We start from the raw sequence: 22437 nt of genomic DNA on the forward strand, positions 1-22437 counted from the left end.
AAAAAAAAAAAAAAAAGTGTACAATTTTAAAATTCAGCCAAAGAGCCAAAATTGTTGCACTCCCTCCTTCTTCATGGACTTAGCATGAAAATCTGGCGGCTTAAGATAAATGCGGAACACATTAGTTTCTTCAAAATGCGATTTACAAATAGTTGTTTTTATTTTATTTTTATTTATTTATTATTATTTTTTTACAGTTTTTCCTCTGTTTAGAAGAAAATATTCTTAGATAGCTCAATGCTCCCTCCGCTGAGGGTTTGGTCTTGCACCGTAACGTTAAATTTGCATGAAAGCTTATATTACCTTTTTGTCTGGTCTTTACCTCTTATTTTTATTGTAGAAACTCTTAGAATATTTCCAAAGCATTGAATCTTTCAAAGTTCATCGTGCGACGTTATGGATCCTTGCCGAATACGCAGAAACTCCCCAAGAAATTATTGCCATTGTGCAGGAAATGCGCGTGGGTCTGGGAAAAATACCCTTTGTTGACGATACCGAGGAGAAGTATGTTTTTGTTTCTTTCAGTTTATAGGCCTTCTTTTTCGTTTCTTTTATTCTAGGAACTCACCGTTTTTTCCTTTTTATACGAGAAATGCTTTTGTATTTCTTGGAATACCTTTGTTGACTATACTGAGGAGAAGTATTTGTGTCTTTTGTTGTGTTTTTTTTTCGGTGTATAGGTCTTCTATCAGTTAAACTTAAATTTTGTGTATTCTAGTAACTCACCACTACTATTTCCAATAAGTTACAGAGATTATGCAATTTTCACATTGTGTTTATTACCTCTATTCTGTGGCAAAGTCTTGAATTTTTCCTTTTTCTCTTTTTCCTAAATATCTCCCTTCCTTATTTTCAGTTTTTTTTTTCTTTTTTTACAAATGGCATTTTTTTTTTCATATAAAAAGTTAAACAAATATCCATCAAGTATTTTACACATAAAGGATTTGAGCCAAAATCCATAAAGGATACTATTTCCAATAAGTGATGGAGATTATGCACTTTTCACATTGTGTTTTTTACCTCTATACTATGGCAGTCTTAAATTTTACCTTCCTTTTTTTTTCTTTTTTTTTTTTTTTTTTTCATGTAAAAAGTTAAACAAAAAAACATAAAGTATTTGAGAAATTGATTTCTGGATCTAGCTGATGGTAGTTTGCTCTACGTGGCAACTGTTTTAGGATAAAGTCCTCGTAGAAATTATTTCAGAGATCTCACCCGTCTCCAGTGCAATGATATGGTAAATTTAAGGCTTATGTTTATTTTTAATAAGGATGAAACATGATTTTGAGTCACTACAGATGAACTCTTTTTTGATCTTCTAAACCATTCTCGAAACTTGATAGAGTTCAGGGTTGTTATTTTAGATCATTTACCAACGAAAGGAAAATTGTATCTAAAGAGTGGTTGAGTTGGGAATGTGGTGGCATTAGTTAAATGCCTATTCGTGAGCAGAGACTTTAAACAGGGGGTGGCGACATTGCCATCTTTAATTGCATAAATACATTTTGCCCCTCCCCCCCACTTTTCTCTCTCATTTTCGTGAATTTACCCAACTGTTCTTGAGGCGCGTAGTATAGATATATAGATATATATATATATATATATATATATATATATATATATATATATATATATATATATATATATATATATATATATATATATATATATATATATATATATATATATATTCAGAATCGTATTGAAAGATATTTTTCAATTAGAATGTCCAATTTTAAGTTAAAGTGCACAATTTGTTTTTCAGTTTATAAAACTTGTTTTTTTATTTAATTCTGATCGTTTTATAGTTAATGCAGCTTTTATTTTGGCTCACCGTCATTGAATAAGTAAACAAAATTTGCATAAAAATGTTACTATTCTTTTCTTAAATGGCTGTCTCTAAATTTGGTTCTGACGTAATTTACAAATTAACTTACGTAACCCTAGTCAATACCTTGCTCTTTAAGCTAAAGTTTGAATTTTGTTCCAATTCTTTAAAAATGACCCCTTAATCACAAAGGCCATTAATTAGAATAAATAGCTCTTATGAAAGTACTAAAAAAAACTTTAGCTTAAAGAGCGAGGAATTGACTAGATGGCGAACCCAATCATATAGCTAATAATCTCTGTTCGTTTTAAGTTTTGATCTTGCTCCTTACTTTCAGTTGAAAAACTTGTTTTTTTAAATTTAATTTCTGATTTTTGTTTTAAATAATGATGGGAAATCCGGTGCCCCCTTCATAGCCATGTCCCTTCCCCCATGAAAACTTCCTTCATTGATGGGAAATCCGGCGCCCCCTTCATAGCCGTGTCCCTTCCCCCATGAAAACTTCCTTCATGAAAAGATCCTCCCATATAACCCCCGACCCACCCCCACCCCTCACTACCAGAAAAAAGTCCCCCTGAAAACGTCTGTATGCTTCTCAGTAACCAATACTATATGTTAACATTGGGTAAAGCTCATAACTTTCAGCCCTTCCCCTGGGGGCTTCGAGGGATTAAGTCATCCTAAAAGACATAGTTAAAATATTTTCGACCATGCTGAACAAAATGGCTATCTCCAAATTTTTATCGGGTGACTTTGGGGAAAAAAATGAGCGTGGGAGGAGGCCTAGTTGTCCTTCATTGTTTTTGGTCACTTAAAAAGGGCACTAGAACTTTTAATTTCCGTTCCAATGAGCCCTCCCACGATATTCTAGGAGCAATGGGCGATACAATCACCCCTGGGAAAAAGAAAAAAAACAAATAAACACGCATCCGTGATCTTTCTTCTGGCAAAAAATGCAAAATTCCACATTTTTGTAGATAGGAACTTGAAACCTCTACAGTAGGGTTCTCTGATACGCTGAATATGATGGTGTGATTTTCATTAAGGTTCTATAATTTTTAGGGGGTCTTTCCCCCTTTTTTCGAAAATCAGCCACATTTTCTCAGGCGCGTAACTTTTGAAGGGTGAGACTAAACTTGATGAAACTTATATATTTGGAATCAGCATTAATATATGATTCTTTTGATGTAACTATTGGTATCAAAACTCCATTTTTTAGAGTATCGGTTACTATTGAGCCGGGTCGCTCCTTACTTACAGTTCGTTACCACGAACTGTTTGATTAGTTGGAGAATGTTACCTGAACTTTTCCCACTGAATTATACGCCTTCCATTTCTCTCAATACTAAAAAATGAACCTTATTCACTGTGTTGATATTCTCTGTGAAACTTGGGATTATGTGAAAAGCTTACAGATTCTTCTTGTACTGAAAGAACAAGACACTTGTATCACTGGGCTCATAATCTTCAGCTCTATCAATTCACATAGTCAGAATTATGATATTGGTTAGATTTGTTCTTAGAAAATGGTCTAAACTTACATAAAAAAAATAGGAAATTTTTTCTATTTTCGCCTGTTGTCACCTTGTTTATTAACCTTAAAAAAATGAAAACTGGTTTAAACGATGCAATTATATGAATCTCAGCTATCAAATGGAAGCAAATTGTCGTTTTGAAACGTTGAAAAATTAAAACCTTGGGAATGCAAAAAATAACACACCAAGGAAACTTGCAAAGGGAACTTAAACTTTCAATATAACAATATAATATACAATTTAGACATAATATTAATATCTCAGATTTTATATGACTAAATCTTATAGAAAAATAATACTTGCCGTATCAATGTCGTTTTCGTCAGAAGTATTGCCAACAAAGTATCTAAAGCTATGTTATTTTTGTAGTTTGTTGATTCTATTTTCTCATTTTTTTTTTTTAGCGATGATGACAAAGCTACAGAACCAGCAGTAGCAACTGGGAAAAAGTCAACCATTGTTACAACTACGAAGATCACTGCTGATGGCACCTACGCTACGGAATCTTCGTATTTAACACCCAAGTAAGTATGTTGCACAATTAATTATACAATTAATTAATTATTGATTGAACTCAGTTATAGTATTGAACTCAGTAGAAACATACGCTACTGAAATTTGAGTTATGTTAAGTTTTGACAATCGTATGTTTCGACACTTCCAGAGCATTACAGTTAGGACATCAGTAACACAAATACGACTTTTAGGATAAAGGGCGTAGGTAAAAGCATGTTTGCTACCTACACTGTCTTTACTAATAATACTACCTAGGTAAGTAAAGCTTTCAGCTTGATCAAGCGTCTCGTTACCCAACATTACTTCTTCGCCTTCACGCGGTCTTAGCATTAATTTTCAAACCTATTCTTGCACCCTGAACTATCAAAACCTCGAAAAACTCATTCATTTTGCTAACGTTTTCATCATCATCATCATCTCGGACGCTCAAATCATCATCTTCTAAATCTAGAAGAGTTTTACTTTCCCATCTGACCCCATGCTCTCCTATAGCCCTTATTGTTTTCCTTAGGACAAAGTCTATCAAAATGATTCACTTGAATGGGGATAGAACGCAACCCTGTTTATCTCCTAATTCAATACAAAACCAACTACCTACCTCATTTCCCTCCTTAACCGCACCAATGTTATTCTCATGCATTGCATATAGCACTGGGAATTTGATGCTATAGTAGAAATGGATTCAAAAAAGCTGATAGATAAAGAAAAGCAATAGAAGAGCATAAAAAAAAAAATGATGTTGACACGGAAAGGAAGGCCGAAAAAAGACTGTCGAGAACGCAGAAGAAACAGAAGCTTGGGAGGGAGAAAGGTCTGACCTGCTAACCATAGCGAGCGAGGGGAGATAATATCAGGTCGTATTTATGAGCACAAAATCTTTGATAAAGGAGGGAGTTGACAAAAGTGCCAGTGAATCACGCACTTTTGTGCATTGATTACGTTTCGTAAAATGGTGAATCCTTGAAGGCAAGAAAAATAGTTCCTACTTTCAAGACTAAAATTCATTAACTTTAGATAATTTCAATAGTTTCAAATATTAGCTTTAATGTCGATGCTAAGAATACTTTCCAGAAGCCACATTCACATTAATTGTAACCAATTTTTTATTATTATCTTCCGGCTAAAATGGGACATAACAAAGTTTACCCCTTATATGCTCATAATAAGCAAAGGGTGTTACCATTTTAGTTCCACTTGCATCGATAATGCAAAGGATTTACAAAACTTTTCTATTATCTGGTATTTTAGAGCTCAAACAATGAATTATAATTAATGATAATTACCTTTAGGAATGCACCTGAAGTGTAGTTAACATGACTGTTTTTTTTATGGGTTTGATGACTGAGAATGGGTTTTAGTCTATAGAAGTTCAGGTATAGCAAGTGGTTCTATTGAGAAAGATCTTCTTAATTTTTTGAGCAAATAAATAGAAAACTAATTCAAGTATTTTCAAGTTTGTGCTTCTAACTATTGACCACCTGAAAGCTCTCAAGTTCAGTAATCCGGCAGTTCAATTTTGTTCTGCTTTTGCTTACATTGATAGGAATTTCTTAAGTACAAAGAACAACAAAACATACTGAGGACAACAAATTGAAATCTAATTATTTAAATTGGTTTAGTGGAAACTTACGCAGCCATATATGTCTTAAAATAATAGAAAAAACAAGAATTACGTTTGTAATGGAGAAGATCTTCATTTTTTTTTAAGCGCCCGTCGATTTTAAAAATAAAGAATCGCTGAAAATGATTTAAAAAAATCGGCTGAAAATGAGCGAAAAAATGAATTATCACAGAGCTCTAGAAAGTGTTACTTGCAGAAGGAAAACACAGCCATTAATTGGCAGTAAAGTGGGTAAAAATCAAGTGATTGGACAAGTAAAATATAGACTTATCCTAACATCTTGTTATCAAGTAGGAATTGGAAAGAAGTGTTTGTATCACGTAACAGCTAAGACTCTAAGCCTGACATTAATTTGTTTATTATTAAAATTATTCAGTGCTTCAAATTATTAGTTTTTGACTAACCTATAAAAGTATTTTTTTTTGGAAAGACCAATTATCCTATTTAGCCATATTTATGCCTTCTAAATACTTATTCCAATATTTTTATTGTTTGGCTCGTATCACATAAAGTACAAAAATTGAATATATTGTTTCAATTCAAAACCATGACAGAAATAAACACATGACACATTCAAGTGTACCACAAATAGGTTGAAATCCCCCTTTGGCTAGCGGTATATTCAAGATAAACAATGAGAGTACACCGAGGAAGATAAACATTAAATATTATTTAGTAGAAACTTTAGACAGGTCTTTAAATAATTTATTTGCAGGGTGCTGCAACATCTTAATATAATCGAATTTACCAAATTAAATGTTTGGCTTTAAGGGTGCATTGAAAATAATGATCGGGCTGGGTCTGAGAATTTTAGAGAAGGGAATTGTCCCTCGGTGCCCTCAAGCTGCAAGAATTTCTTATTAAAAACTGTGGTGATAAAAATGCTTGTAGGAATCTTAAGAAAAAAGGTTTCCTTCATTTATGAGGGTAAAAATAAAGACTTTTTACAACTGAACTGTCAAAGTAGGGGGCTTCCAGCTGATTCGTATCTCGGTTTGTAGTTGACGTATAAGTAACAGTTTACTTGTATCAATTTTAGCTATGATTGTAATGGTGATTAATATTTTTCTAATTAAAACGTTTAATTAATGGAGTATTAAAGTTTTGATATTTTGAGAAGAAAAAAAAAATAAAACATACAATATTAGAAAATTGTATGGTAGAAGTGATCTTGTTCATGGAGTCTTTTTTGATCACCTGTGTTTCATCTTTTGCCTACCGTTCGAAATGTGACGTGTTTTCTGCTTCCTAACAGAAATCAAATATCTTGACTTTTAACTACCTCTGATGTTCCCGTTTTTTTCAGGGTTTCTGGTAAGGCTAGTCATTTGCCAGTATTAAAGAAGTACATGTTAGATTCAGATTTTGCAATATCTGTCTGTTTGGCTTCCAGTTTGGTTAAACTGGCTTTGAAATTTCAAACAATGAAAGTGGACGAAAATCGAATCAACGGCTTTTTTGCTGAAGCGATGCTCATCGTGACGTCTATGCTACGGCTAGGAAGATCTAGTATGTTTATTTCACTCTTTTATGGATTTGTTTCATCTGACATATTACGTTGACCCACTAGAATATGCTAATTCTTCCTCAAGATGTGACTGAAAGATATAATTTGATTGTTTTTTTCAGTTTAGCTATACAATAACTTCTAAGTATGATTTACTTGTTCCCCCAACTTGTTCCATCTTTTACAAAATAATGAAAACAAGGTCTATTTATGACTGGCTTATTTAACACTTATTTTTTGCAATGCATTTATTAATTTAGATAGGTATACTGTTTCCAATGAATAAATGGAATTGACGCGGGATTCTAAAGTTTAAAAATAAATTTATATTTCACTCTTCGTGTTATGTAAGGCGAGAATCTGAATGTTCAAAGTTAAAAAAATATTATTTTTTTCTCTTTAACAATAATAATTTGTTCATGTTTCGCATAAAAAAAGCTATTCAAGAATGGATATCCTATTGTTATACCGATAGTCACCGATATGCAGGTGATAGTGGTTTTTGAAAACAGTTAAATGTGAATCTGTTCATCATTCACGGTATGGTTTTATCTACCTTTGATAGCTTGATCAAGCCAAAAGCGGGGCGCAGTTGATTTGAACTTACTTAATGCTAACCAATGAGAATGTTCGTCTCAGAATGCTTATTGGCTAACAATTTCTTCTAGTACTTAACTTCAATTTTCAATTAACTTCGTGCTTCTTCTGTCAGGTAGACGCATTTCAGCATAAGACGCATTAAGCATAAGCATAACGCATTAAGCATAAGACGTATTTCGCGACACTTTAACTAAGTATAAACTGTACTTTGATAAAGCCAGCTATGGTAGCAACTTAATAAAAATATTGATCGTTTTACTCGCAATGTTAGACTTCCTGTGATGGCTTTTCAATTAATGAAAAACTGATTTTCCTCTCCTTGACTACCCTCAAAAACCTGTAATCAACAACAAACCGTAAAGCAGCGTTGCCAACACTTTGAAATAAACTGTACCAGTTCTCCGACTAAAACTCTGCCGCAAGAGACTAATTTGTACCATTTGAACATCAGGTAAAAAATTTGCCGTAACAAGAATAAAATTTTCGATGAAATAAAACTTGCAACAGATATCTGAATGAAAAAAGGAGCAAGCAAAACCATTATGTAACGGAAAATTTGATTGTACCGAAAAGATTTTCCAATGTACCGCATTGTACCAGGACCTCTAAATTTAACCAAAAACGTTACAATTGTACCCCGTTGGCAACACTGCCGTAAATTTGAGAGCGCTTATTAAAGGCATAGCTTTGATGCTTTGTCCTCCGAGCAATAGCCAGAATGGATTCAAACTTGGTTTGGCCATGTTATTTCAGGTGCGGTCACAAAATCCCTAACTGATGATGAAGAAAACCGGATTTCTCTTTGTCTGCGAGCTTTGTCGAATAGATGCCCCGTTCTATACAATGCTTATGTTTCTGAAAGCAAGGAGTCTACTGATTACATGCTCCAAGTTTATAGTGAAGAACAAGGTGGAACCAAAAGGGTATGTAGATTATACATAGTTTGTCAGAGTAATTTCTTTATATTTTTACTAAAATCTTCGGTTTTGACGCTTATTATATTTTAGACATTAAATGCCATGAAAAGTAAGCAAGATGAATATATCCAAAAACGAACCCAAAAGTACTTTTGTTGACTAAAAATTAATTGCTAAAGTTGTCACACCGTATGTGTTTCCTTGACATCCTAGAGTTGACTTTTTTGTAGACAAGGTAGATTTTTTTTTTTTTTTTTTTTTTTTTTCAACGCGGATAGACAGATTTTGATCTTCTAAGAAGTGGAGCTTATATTGATTTTCCGTAAATAAAATTCTTCTGTGACTTATTCTTTTTTGAAGTTCTGATTCTGCGAATTCGCTAAATTTTGTCTAAATAAAACGCCATAGCTTTGAAGCTTAGTTTTTTATAAATAAACAAAACGTCGAATACTAATAGAACTTCATATCGTCTGTTCGACAACCTAAGCGGAATTGCCGTGTATTAAATTTTAAAAGTTTAATGCCTTTAAAAGTAAGCAAGAAGACATGCATTCTTCTACACCCGAAAATGAACCCTACGCTAAGAAACAAAGGTTAACACAGTGAACCATTTCACGGATGCTCATTAAACCCAGTAAATAGTACACAGTCTAAGTACTGCTAAAAACAAGAACATTGCGGATACAGAGTTTGACAATTGCTTCGTACACACATAAACCTTTTCAGAAGCTCTCTAATTAGAAGTAGACCCTGTAAATAATAACCTATGATAATCGTAACGCACCTTCAAACTGGAGACAAGAGCATACATATTTATTAGCCGTGAGATATAGCTGCATTTGTTGCTCCGCAACTGTGACCCTCTAGTTACAGTTGCTCCAGCACTCTACAGCTTCTTGGTGCCAGAGGTCTAGTTTTCTTAGTCTTTTGTTCAGTGAGAGTTTTTTGAAATTACCTTGGTATTTTCCAATTCCCTTGGTACCAAGATTGTTTTGCAAAAATGTCCCGTTTCTATGCTGAACTGTTGTTTACCTTTCAAAGAAAAGTGAGGCGTGATTTCGAAACATAGGATGAGCACAAATATAGTATAATGAGTCCAACTTAAAACGAACCGAAATTACTATGAATGGTAAAATGAGGCATATAACGACCTGAAATTTAAATAATTAAAAAAATTAACATGTTACCACCCCCCAAGCTCCTAAATTCTGGTGTGTTATTTGCACCTTATTGAAAACAAATATATGCTTAATACTTATTGTTTTTTTATACTATTAAAAATTATATGTTTAATAGTTGTTGTTTTTCTTTCTTTATACTATTATAAATTAAATAGTGTTTAGACTTACAAATAAACGTTCAAATGGGGAAAAATCCATTTATTAGACAACGAAAACAGATACAAAAGTCAGGATATTTTGATCACATGTACAGCGATCGTCATCAGCAGAAATATGGAATTAATTATTTTGCTCTGTATAAATATTCTAGCTTTAATTTTAATGTTTTTGTATTTCTTGTTGATGACGAACGCTGTACATGTGATCATAATATCCAGACTTTTGTATCCGTTTTCGCTGTCTAATAAATGGACTTATCCCCATTTGAACGTTTATTTGTTCGTCATAAAAAGGCAGTGTGGTCTATGAAAAAAAAAACAATTTAGGGTATTACGACGAAAAAAAAGTGTTGTGATTTCAAATAACTGTTTTTTTTATCATACCACAGTAAATCTTAAAACTGTCAGTTTATTTTTTTTTTGGGCCAATATTCAGTAAATTATCACCTAACTTTTCATTCTTTGAAATCAGTTTGTATAGAAAATGAATTGGTGAATTATTTAATATTTTGTCAATTTAAAAAGTGTCATCTGACATTTCAAGGTGTTAATTTAAACAAAGTTGTTACTATGAATCTTTTGAAGGACATGCAATTATAAGCAAATATAGTGACGACAACTTTGTCCTTTGAATAAATGAAACTAAGTGGAAAGTTATATAATTATTCTGAGAGTTATTTTTTGTGTAAAATGTGTGAAAGGCTAATGACTTAGCCTTTGAAAAAAAAAAGTCACTCTTTGATACTAACCACAGGCTCTGATACAGGATCAAGACTATAGCCATGACGCAGATTATGATGTACAGACGGCTTTCGGCAATGTTTTGAACTCTCGTGGTGGTGATAAAGCTGAAGATGTATTCGAGATGAGCTTCAATCAAGCCGTTGGCAAATCTTCAGACAAAAAAGATGAAGGGTTTGATTCAACTCTGTTAAGCAAAATCAGCCAACTTACAGGTTTCTCTGACCCAGTTTATGCGGAAGCTTACGTTAATGTTAATCAGTTCGACATTGTCCTTGATGTTCTTATGGTAAACCGGACAAGTATGTAGCTTTGTCTGTTTATTCAGTAAATTAGATTAAAGCATAAATCTCTTGTAGTTTGTCATCATGCTTATAAATGAATTGAAACAATAAACTAAAAGGCTTTGCGCAAAACGACTTTTCAATTTTGAATACCCATTAAATGTTTGATGCTGTTCTTTAGTTATCCTTTTACCGTTGCTTGTTAATCTAGTTTTTCTGGATGCTAACTTTAATCTAGTGTTTTTTCTGTTGAGGTTCGTTTTGTTTCATTTTGTCCTTAGGACTTTTTTCTGTATATTTTTTGCTCTTTATTTTACTTTTTTGCACTGAGGATAGTTGAATGGAAGTTTCAATCGAAATATCTGTATATTTATTCTTCCTTTTTGTACTGGCTGGAAGTGTCCTCGTTTTTACTTCTTCACGTTTTTTTCATTTTATAAGACATAGCCAGAGTGGTCTTAGAAATTATTTTCTACATTCATCATGATTTCCATATGTAGAACATGCTTATATATGTATTTTTCTTTTATTTTATTTAGGTGATACGCTCCAAAACTGTACTCTAGAATTAGCAACAATCGGCGATTTGAAACTTGTAGAAAAACCCTCTTCTGTCGTTATGACTCCTTACGATTTTATCAACATAAAGGCCAGCGTTAAAGTTGCATCCACTGAAAATGGCATAATTTTTGGAAATATTGGTAATTCTTCTTTTCTTGTTTATGCCAAAATTGGCTAAAAAGTAGAATCATATTGCAGCGGTGAAACACTAATTAGTTACTTTAAACTTTGCACTCTGGTAATAACATGATCGTATTATCTTGTACTGTGTTTGTGATTCGAAGGCTGCAAATCCACGAAGCAAAAGTACTCAGTGTGTCCTTGGCGTTTTTCACAAATTACAATAGTTATTAATCTGAAATGTCATGGATAATTCAAGGGTTGCTTACACTCGTGACCCTATAAAATGCACGAAACTGGCGCCGTTTTGCTTTTGATTGAGTCTTCTCACTTTTTCCTCTTATTTTACAGAGCAATAGAATATAATTTCGGTGCCTTGATTTTATCTCAAGGAAATTATCAATATTCGCTGAGAAATTTAGAAATCTTTTAAAATGGTGCTAAATAGAACATGGATTAAAAAATAAGGTGCTGAAATAGAATTTATTGTTTCTATCAAGTTTTGAAATGGTGCTAAATAGAACAAGGGCCAGAAAATAAGGTGCTGAGCTAGAGTTTATTGTTTCTAATAAGTTTTAAAATGGTGCTAAATAGAACATTGGCCAGAAAATAAGGTGCTGAGTTAGAAATTATTGTTTCTATCAAGTTTTGAAATGGTGCAAATAGAATATGAGCCAGAAAATAAGCTAGAGTTTATTGTTTCTATCAACTTATCAACTTTTGAAATGGTGCTAATTAGAACATTGGCCTGAAGATAAGGTGCTGAGCTGGAGTTTATTGTTTCTATCAAGTTTTGGCTGTTTCAGACAAGTTTAATAATCTTAGCTGAGAACACGCTTCTTCAATTTCTCTCTTCTTCCCATCTATTAACCAAAAACGATTCGTGTAATTTCTACAATTTTTCAGTTTTTTCTAATTTTTTATCCATTTTTTTAAATAAAATTAAAACAATTAATTAGGAAAATAAAAAAAAAAAAAATAATAATAAAACATCATCTACCCTACTACCACTAACTTAATAATCAACTTATTCTTTAAACCCCATCAACCATTACTAAAAAAAAATACTCGTAATTTAATGATTTAGAAAATACTTTATTTTTCAATAACCCATTTTTGATCCCCCCACCGAACGAATTTCATAACTAAGCCCTCTAAAAACCAGAGAAAACACTGACATAGGCGTAACCAAGTTATTAACATAAACTTGTTGTTTTAATCCTAGGGGCATCTACCTCCCTCATTTTACTCTAGACTTCCTGAACAATTTTTGCATTTATACCAAATGGAAATCAAGATTTCCGTCGGCGGCGTACAGTTTGCATGGTGTTAAACTTTTCTTTATTTATTTTTTCCGCGTTAACACTATAAAATTTCTTAAACTTCTCTGAAGGTAGCAAATCGTTGTAGATTGCTTCGATTAGTAAATTCTAGAAGAGATAAGTTTAGAAAGTCATAACAATAATAGGTATTAAGCACAGCTGAAAAGTGAAGAAACACTAGCGTGCAAAAGTTGCATATTCTCTTTAGTTATGTAAATCTAGAAACGGATAGTTTCTAGATAGCTGATAGCTTATATTTTCTTATAGCTAGTGAAATCCACCCCCCCCCCCCTTCATTGAAGAATCCCGAATTGAGTTATTTTGATATGCTTTAAGAACAAAAGCTCTTAAAAGGTATATTTAAAATGAGCTTGGATCACTTTAGATTCTTATTTATTATTACTTCGTTGTAAACTGGCTTATTGAATAGCTCAAAAATATATATTTGTGTGATACATTAAATTAAGAGTTAAGTAGTAATATGAAGCGTGTGTGTTTTTGTGGCAGAAGAACTCGTAATCCTCGCCAAACTCTCATAAACATATCTGCTGTAGAATATGAGTTATAGCTAACTTCATGCTTACTTGAATGAATTAAACTACGTGATGAAAATTCGGTCTCTTACTTTCTTTAAAATTGTATTAACCATTAAGCATTTGCAAAAGCATTTTGTTACATAAGCGCATTAGCCTTCTGGTAAAAGCTGAAAATAAAAAGAAAGCGATCGTTGCTCAGAAAGGAAGACACATCTTTTTAGCTTATATTTAGGCAAATTTTGAAATGTGTCAGCCAATTTGCAAATTTGAACATTTGAACAAATGTGTCAAATTTGAACAAATTTGACAAATTTGACACATTTTTTTTAGAGCCCCTTGGCAAATTTTGAAATGTGTCAGCCAATGTGCAAATTTGAACTTCGCTTATGAAGGCACAAAAAAATATAGACTTTCAGCCGTGTTTGAGCCAGCATTAACAATGTTGAACTTTTAGAGTTTTAAAAATTATGACTGAACAAGCGGTTTAACTGCAGTTATATACCATCTGGGGTTCATTTTTTCGGGTTTGGTTGTTTTTAGTAAATTAATCCGACATAATCTGTGTTCATTTAGATATTTAGCATATTTAGCATATTTTTTTGGGTTTGGTTAATTTTAATAAATTTATCCTACTGGTGAATTTTAATAAATTACTCCTACATATTCTGTGTTTATCTAGATATTTAGCCTGTTTTTTATTTTTTCGGGGTTGGTTAATTTTAATAAATTAATCCTACATATTCTGTGTGCATTTAGATATTTATTGTCTTTTTATGGTTTTATGTATGTATATCCTGCATTGTACCTTAAAAGTCTCTACTATTTCGGTTAAATTTACAGCTCTTTGTCTCTGTTATAGTTTATGATGTGGGTGGCTCTCAATCAGATCGAAATGTTATCATAATAAATGACATTCACGTTGACATCATGGATTACATTGTTCCAGCGGCGTGTAATCTTGAGGAATTCAGGCAAATGTGGGCAGATTTCGAATGGGAAAATAAAGTCACTGTGAACACTACTCTTACCGACCTGCACAATTATTTAGAGCATTTGGTTAAATCTACGAATATGAAGTGCTTGACACCAGCAAAGGTTTTACCTTTATCTTTTCTTCTTTTTCTTCCTTTGGACTTCTTGCACAACATATCTAATTAAACTTCTGTGCACGGTTTATTTTGCGTATTTGTCTATTGAATAATGTTGTTGCAAAATTTTAACTAAAAAAATAGTGTTCAATTGATAGGATTTTGGGAAAGAAATTTAGCGTGACACATTCGTTGTACAAGTTAAGGGAATTGTATTTGCTTGAAATAATAATTTTTAATCATAAATAGTTGTTTGGCCGTTTTGCTCTGCAAGATGCTGCACAGGAAAAAAAAAAAAATAAGGCTCAAAAATATGGTAGAAAACTTGAAATAGAGAAGCTTAAGCTACAGATGAAGATTCCACCTGTGCTTAATATCTCTTGCCTCCAAAGATTATATTTAAGTGACGAATGCTCCAAATCTGTTATATGAGCATAAGGAGTAAGAAAATAGAACCGATGTTCCGTTGCGTGGTTCTAATCCACTTTTTAGGGGTTATAATGAGAGGAAGGTTGAGATGGCTTTGACGCGTTTTGTAGATGAAGGCTTACTGATTTCATGGATGGTCCTTTTCGGCCATCCGTCTAGGGCCTGAGGAAAAGCAGGTCATCCTCGAGTGGGAGATCGTAAGGAAGGATTTAAAGGAAATTAGTATTGCTTAGGAGGGGGTAAAGGAGGAAGCTTTGTATAGAGTGGGATGAGAGGAGCGTGCGCAGCTGTGTTAGCGTAAGGTGGCTAGGTGCTTCATTGAGCCCTTAGTAGTAGTAGGGGTAGTTCCATGTTTTTTTTTATGTATATAACGTCGTATCTACTTTGGGCAGCTAGAAGTCGAATTTATCGTAGTATTAATGAAAAAGAATATGAACTTGAATGAATAATATCTATTATTACAAAGTTGAATAAACAGAAATGAGCTTAAGTAAGCTAAATTGCTTTCAGTGACAACATTATAATCTTAACTTTGCACTTGCTACTTAGGGAGCACCATGCTGGGGGTGGAACTCCTAGTCTTGATTGCTTTGGATAATTGCCCAGTCAAGACCAGGGCTCACTTAGAGGAAAGAACAAGTGCCCTAGTCAAACATAAGGAATATAAGGTTGATACTTTAATATATCATATAGAAACATGTATGATCATGGCTCGGAAGTTTTCCATGACAGTTCCCTTAAAAATAGTCTGTAAATCCATTATCAAAAAAGGAAGAATTGTTGCCTAATATATATATTTTCATGTTTCCAACAACCTATAAGATCCTGTGATGATCCCCCCTTCATTCAATGTTCAAGGCTGTTTGTTCTTTGTAGTGATCTCATTTCTGTAGAGTGCTGGCACTTGTTAAGTAAATGGAACACACTCAAGATTTACGCTCTGTAAGATTTGACAAAAACCGGTTTCTTTCTATATTTCACTTGGTGATAATCAGCTGAGCGTGAGAGAAAAACTACAATGCAGGTAAGTTTTAATTAAACATTTTAATTGGTATTTTCGTTAGGTTAGGTTAGAAACCATTTAATATAATGCGTTCTGAGGGATTCCGCTTTTTATAATTCTCTGTTGACTGATAATAGATGGGTTTAAAGTCGAATCCTGGAGAACTGGCTTGTTTTATTAGTCTCATAAGTTTGCAAGTTTTTCAGGCTTGTTTAGGGGCTAAAATTGAGATACGGGAACATAAATTTAAGAATATCATCCTATCAGGTTCCATTTTTCAGTTCCAGTTTCTGGGTTGAATACTCACTATTCTCTTTTCCTTTAATCCTTTCTTTCTGCGGCACAGAACAAAGGCCTTTAGATATTTTGTGTTTTATTAACCTCTAACATTTATTAAAGGGAAGCCAACTGAACCTAACAATAGCATCTTTTTAACTATTAATATAAATAAAGACGCCAGTTTTATTTCCCTTACTCTCTTGTCTTTTAATTAAGTATTAAAGCGAAGCAAATGCCGAGAAAAAGATGTTGAGAAATGGGCTTCTTAAGTTGAATAAATGCCATAGACTGTAATTCGTAATCTTACCAAAACTTTTCAAATAGTCTTTGTTTTCATGGCAATTCTACGGTCATTACAATTAAGCTATTTTTAGCTTTGGGACTGTTATGGATTTTGAAAGTCTTAGTGGCAAAACAAAGATTCCGTTCCGTTATGCTTAACGTTCCTCTTATGAACAAGAACTCATCGTTTATCATTTGTTCGATTCATCTCTTGCTATTTATATGCAAATATACTTGAATTATTATCCCGTATTATTCTATAGTAGATGCCTCGATATGTCGCCAGGGTAAATATCGACACAATTTGCCAAAGCATATAGATTTTCTGGATCTCCGAAAGTCCTTTTCACTTTTTGTAATTAAATTTTTCGCTGTGCCACTTTAGCTGTAATGCAAGACAGCAATACTAAATCTACCAAACTGTGTAACCAAAACTTGTTTTCTTCTTCCTTGAATTGTCGAATGTTGCACTTTTTAAATATATTTGAATTCTAGTTTATAGCTTTTATATTTTTGTAAGTGTGCGATACTCCTTCAAGGAGTGGTAACCCTTGAGGTAAATATAGCCAAGAAACTGACACAGCTGTGTGATGAGTTTATTTTAGATGGCGTTGTGATGAGAATTGCTGTTTGTTTTTTGAAAATTTGGAATATACTGTCCGTTGAGTATCAACAGTGGGGAAAGAGACAAAGGTTTATAAAAATCGTTGGGAATGGGTTGAAAACTTTCAGATATTATCTCATATGAAAATTCTCTGAAAGTTTTTTCCACCTAGCTCAACTACTTTCATCAAAATTTTGAGAGAAAGTTGACCAAAAAGGATTTATTTACTCGGAAAGTGAATATTTTTCATATTGTGTTGAATATTTATCCGTTTCTCACTTTTCTTGTTATTTTTTTTCGAAAATGTAACATTTTTAAAGTTTGATTAATAACTTTATGTATTACACAAGATTAAGGTTAGAGAACAGATATGCTATGGCCACAGATAATTAACGAAAAATCTATCTTTATAGTATGTCAGTATTATAGTCAATTTGTTACCTTATTAGTCGACCATTATCTAATTCATGGTTAGTCCCAAGGACGTGCCGTAAACAATTTCTACTGCAAATATAAGACATCTGTGTATTTAAGGGTCCATCAATTCCTGTATTTGCAAATTGACACAGCTCTAATATACTCATCATACATAAGATATAGATTTAAACATGTAGTGTGTATTCTGCTCATTCTGTAAACCACATTTAAACCATGCCTAGTAGAGACACCTGACCATTATTCAAAAAGTAATGGGTTTGAAGCGCATTTATGATACATTTTTCGGTACAAATCTCATCATTCTTGTTTTAATTATTTTCTTTTTTAGCCTTTAAATAAATAAAAAAAAATGTGGTAGGGTGGAGAGGGGTGGGGTCTACAGTTTTATTACGGTCAAGTTTTAATTTGATAATTCTAGATGTGATAAAAGAAGATGATCAACTCTGATCTCCAAACTATTCCCTGTAGTCACTGTCTTGATAAAACAGTTCCCATATTCTGTTAAGAACTTCCAGATTTACTTTAGATTCTATATCAACGGACAGCTTCTTATCTTAGAGATTGTATCTTGAGGTGTTTTTCTAGACTGACCTGTTTCGGCCTTATCCTGTGATAGCGGAGTGGATTGATACTCTGCTTGGCAAAACGGGGCCCAGGGATCGATTCCAGCTGTCGCCTGGCTCGATGACAGGCTTGCTATCAGTTCCTGTGAAAAAGATCGAACTACTGAAACGTCTATTTGACGCCTTATGTGCCGTCAATGACTCAGGAGGAACTCTATCCTGTTCAGCACTCTTTTGCAGCAACTAGGGCTATCTCAACTATTGCTAAATAGCTCCTTTAAAAAAAGAAAGAAAATGTTTGTCTCCCTTTTTACAGACTTTAGCAGGAGATTGCAATATGCTGGCAGCCAATTTGTATGCCAAGTCAATTTTTGGAGAAGATGCTCTTGCAAACGTCAGCATTGAGAAGCCATTAGGTGAGAACAATGGTTCTGTTGTAGGACACATTCGAATTCGTGCAAAAACTCAGGTATTGTTGTTCTTGTCCTTTCCTTCTTTTTTTCCTCATTTTGTCTTCCTGTCGTCTATCAGTTTTATTTATATATGCCTCTTCTTTCCCCCTTTCTATCTTTATATCTCTGTAATTGTGTTGTATAAGCAACACTTTGGTTTTGCCTTTTTTTTCTGTTCTTTTTTGTGTTGTCAATTTTGGTTTCCTGCGAGAAAGTAGTAAGGGTCCTCAATCTGTGGTTTTACACAAAAATTGAAGCTCGAGCCGGATTGTTTGACTATTGTAATGCGTTGATATAAGTTTTATATTTTGGGACATCAATTGGCAGATCATAATCATCAGTTATCACTGGTTTGCAACTTTGCAGCCTATTGCTGGTTTCTCACATGTATTCGAGGCCAGAAACCTTTGCTTCTGTCTTTATCACGAGGAGTGGCTGGTAAGGAAGAATATAATACCCTGCTCAAAAATAAAGGAAGGAATTAGATACTTGTACTAAGTACATATTATTGACTACTTATGTATATTTGATGGTAAGAAAAATTTTCTTCCTGAATCAAACTGTTTTTACTATCAAATAAATTGGAAATAGAGTCTTTATGTTTTGGACCAAAGTAACACAGAATCTGCTTCCATACATGATGCATTTTTAAAGTTAATAGCAATTATTGGATGTCAGGAAAATAGAGAATAATGGTGCTTTTAAGCAGAAACAGCGTTTTCTTATGTCATTTTCTTCTCATTAAGAAACGTGTCGTGAAATCTCTCGGAGAAGAAATTCTTCTTGGAACGCACTTTTAAAGGTGCGTTTTATGGTGTTAATTTATAGCGAAGAGACAAAATCCAAGTGTTGCTTCTGCAATGCTTCATGTTGCTCAGGCCATGAGCGTTGGCTATAGTAAATAGCCATAAGGCTTCAATGCTTTATTATTTATTTATTTTTATTTTTCCCTAGAGGCACTTCATATGGAAGGGGTGGTTGTATAAACTTCGGAAGGCGCTCATTCGATTGGAAATCGGAAGTTCTAGTCCCCTTCCTAAAAATCAAGAGTGATTGGAGGGCAACTTCCCACGCCCTCTTTTCCTCAAATGCATCAGATCAAAATGTTGAGATTGCTATTTTGTTCAAAATAGGCCAAAGGTCAAATAACTGTGCCTCCAGGGAGGACACAACCCCCCACAGCTCGGGAACAAGGGTTGTAAATTATGCAAGTTGCCAATTGTTAACATATGAGCTTTTTATATAAGGGGTAGTCGTATAAACTTCGGAGGAGGCTCATTCGACCGGAAATTGATATTTCTAATTCCATTTTAAAGAGTCAAAAGTGATCGGAAGGCAATATCCCCCCCCCCCCCCAACACTCTTTTTCTCCAAGTGTATTCGATCAAAATTTTGAGATAGACTTTTTGTTCAAAACAGTCCAAATAACTATGTCTTTGGGGTTGACAAACTCCCCTCCCCCAACTCCCGGGGTAAGGGCTGTAAGTTATGCTATAGCTTTTCTAAAGCTTGTTGCGTGATTTGCGCATTACAAATGTTTTCATATATATTTACAATATTGAAAAATAAAATAGAAATTACTGCGAAATAAAATTTTGAATTCATGAGCTTCTGGGAATCCAAATCATTATATATTAAATATTCAGTGTATTTTCATTAGTTCTTCCCAGTCATCATGATTATTATAATGATCTCATATTTATTTGTCGTCGATGTTTTGAAAAACAAAAGCATAAAAAAACATATAGTTTTCAGTAAAACGCAGTTTATAGTATTTTTATTTCTTTTAAGTTTGACTTGAACATTCAATTTAATTTCTACTTGTTTTAAGGTTAAATTATTCATCTAAATTAATACCTGCTATCTATATGTTTTCTATGTTGGTTTATTATAATTTTTGTTCGTCTTGGGTTGCATTTATTCTCTAATAGTAATTTCTGGTCTTTTTGAATTTGAATTATTATAGTAATTAATTTTTACTGTTCTTAAGGTCCAGACCGCCTCTACTACGACGAATGAGCCTTAAAATGTATATATCTGCAAAGAGATGTTTCCTTACCTATTGTGACAAGTTCCAGCAGCTCTGTATTGTTTTTAACTTGGATTCATCAACTCCTCAGCAACTTCCATTTGTTCATGTTTTTTTCTTTTTTGAAATTCAATAATTCTCGAAAATATTTTGCTGTCCTACTTTTACGCTCATCAGACAAAAATGCCATGATGTAAGCCAATTGGTATGCCATCACAGTGATTAAGAGCAAACGATTGCTCTTAATCATCAAAGATTGTGGGAAGTTTTGAGCTGAACTTAGGCTAAAGCTTCGACTCATGTTTTGTAGCTAGAAATACAAATTAAGTCGTAATGAAATATTGGAATGCTGAATTAAAAACCAAGTGTTTGAATTTTTTCCATAATAAATTGTGTTGTTCTCTCCCTAAATATTGTCCTTGTCCTAGCGGAATTTTTTGAAGCGATTGATTGTAAAATCAAACTGCACGAAGTTCTGATGAGTGTGGTATCATCAAGTGAAGTGTCACCACCGTATCAAATTGTGCCTTGATGAAATGAAGTCAACAGGAAGCCATGCAGATTGAACTCTGCCTTTCAAGTTTTTTAGTAGATTTTGCGCAAGTCTCTTGATTGACGGTTTTGATTACAGAGTAATAAAAGAACTTTCATTCAAACTACAATATTCCATTTATAGTATCAAGCTTAAACAAGAGAGATTTAATAGATTTGTTTTTAGATCAGTTCACAGCTATCTTGGGACCCATCTCTAGGGTAGCATTGCGCAAAAAGACACAACAGAATCCATTTGGAAATCTTTAGAAACCCTTGCACAGTTTTGACAAATTAGTAAAGACAAATTAGTTTGCTCCTTTATTAGTAAATTTTCTATAAGATTAAAAAATTGAAAAAAATTATACCCCAGAATCATAAAAAAGCATTAGAATGATTCTGCCATTTGTATTTTTTTTATTTTCTTTTTTTTTCAGATGTAAATTTGACTAATTTCGGACTGTAATACATTTAAAGACTTGTTCTTCATGTTGAAATACAGGAGCAAATACAATAAAAAAAGAAAAAAAATTATGTGGATTATATTCACCAGATGACTGGTATATTATAACGCAAATTGGAAATTTGTCTTCTATCCCATTTTTCTTCATTTTTTTATGAAGTTATTCGATTTGGTAACTGAACCATTCTAATCTCTATAGAACCCCACCTCTGAGGAGGCATGGCCATTTAAGTTGATTATTGACTTATTTCTATATTTTTATTTTTAGGGAATGGCTTTAAGTCTTGGTGATAAAGTGAATGCCATCCAAAGAGTTATGCCAAAGCCCACTGGTGTGTAAAGTGGAGTGGTTTCTTTTAAATTGCTTTGTATTTATTTTTGTTGTGGTTGGTGATGTAAATTAAATTGCGTATTGGTGTTTTTGAAAAGTATTCAAAAATAAAATGTATTCATAATTATTCCCAAATTAGGTTGATGCCTACTCTCATTTATCGTATCTTCAACTCCAACAGGTATTGCCATTTTATATTTTCTGGTCTCTATTATATACAATTATATAATATTGTAATTATATACAAACATAAATGTTTCATATGTAATTACACTATATATACAAACATATATGTTTGTAATATACAAACATAAATGTTTCATATGTAATTAATTATATACAAACATAAATGTTTTGTATATAAACATTTTGTGTTTATATAAAAATTTTGGCATACCCGAATAACTTTTTTGCAAAATAAATTTCTTAAAAAGGAATTGTTCAACCAACATTCTATAAAATTTCACAAAGTAAAAAGAAAAAAAAATTAAAGAACAATTACAATCTCACAACCCTTC

At 33.0% G+C, this 22437-nt stretch overlaps 1 protein-coding gene across 1 annotated transcript; it reads left to right on the plus strand.

The window, feature by feature from the left end:
* Positions 1–325: 325 nt before the first annotated feature.
* On the plus strand, positions 326–21994 carry LOC148953163 (coatomer subunit beta-like). Its single transcript, XM_089088331.1, has 9 exons — positions 326–504; positions 3768–3887; positions 6807–7009; positions 8361–8530; positions 10630–10906; positions 11428–11589; positions 14287–14522; positions 18430–18582; positions 21857–21994. The coding sequence occupies exons 1-9, from the start codon at positions 455–457 to the stop codon at positions 21926–21928; spliced, it is 1443 nt and encodes a 480-aa protein (XP_088944457.1). The 5' UTR covers positions 326–454; the 3' UTR covers positions 21929–21994.
* Positions 21995–22437: the final 443 nt, after the last annotated feature.

This window comes from Artemia sp. Qi Xiang Cuo, chromosome 4, assembly GCF_049724085.1.
Source record: "Artemia sp. Qi Xiang Cuo chromosome 4, ASM4972408v1, whole genome shotgun sequence".
NCBI lineage: Eukaryota > Metazoa > Arthropoda > Branchiopoda > Anostraca > Artemiidae > Artemia > Artemia sp. Qi Xiang Cuo.

Bases quoted from the DNA above. Each gene is read 5' to 3' on its own strand.
- LOC148953163 (XM_089088331.1), top strand. From the start codon at position 455: ATGCGCGTGGGTCTGGGAAAAATACCCTTTGTTGACGATACCGAGGAG. The intron at 7,010-8,360 runs GTATGTTTATTT...ATGTTATTTCAG, and splicing joins GCTACGGCTAGGAAGATCTA to GTGCGGTCACAAAATCCCTA. The intron at 18,583-21,856 runs GTATTGTTGTTC...TTTTATTTTTAG, and splicing joins GAATTCGTGCAAAAACTCAG to GGAATGGCTTTAAGTCTTGG.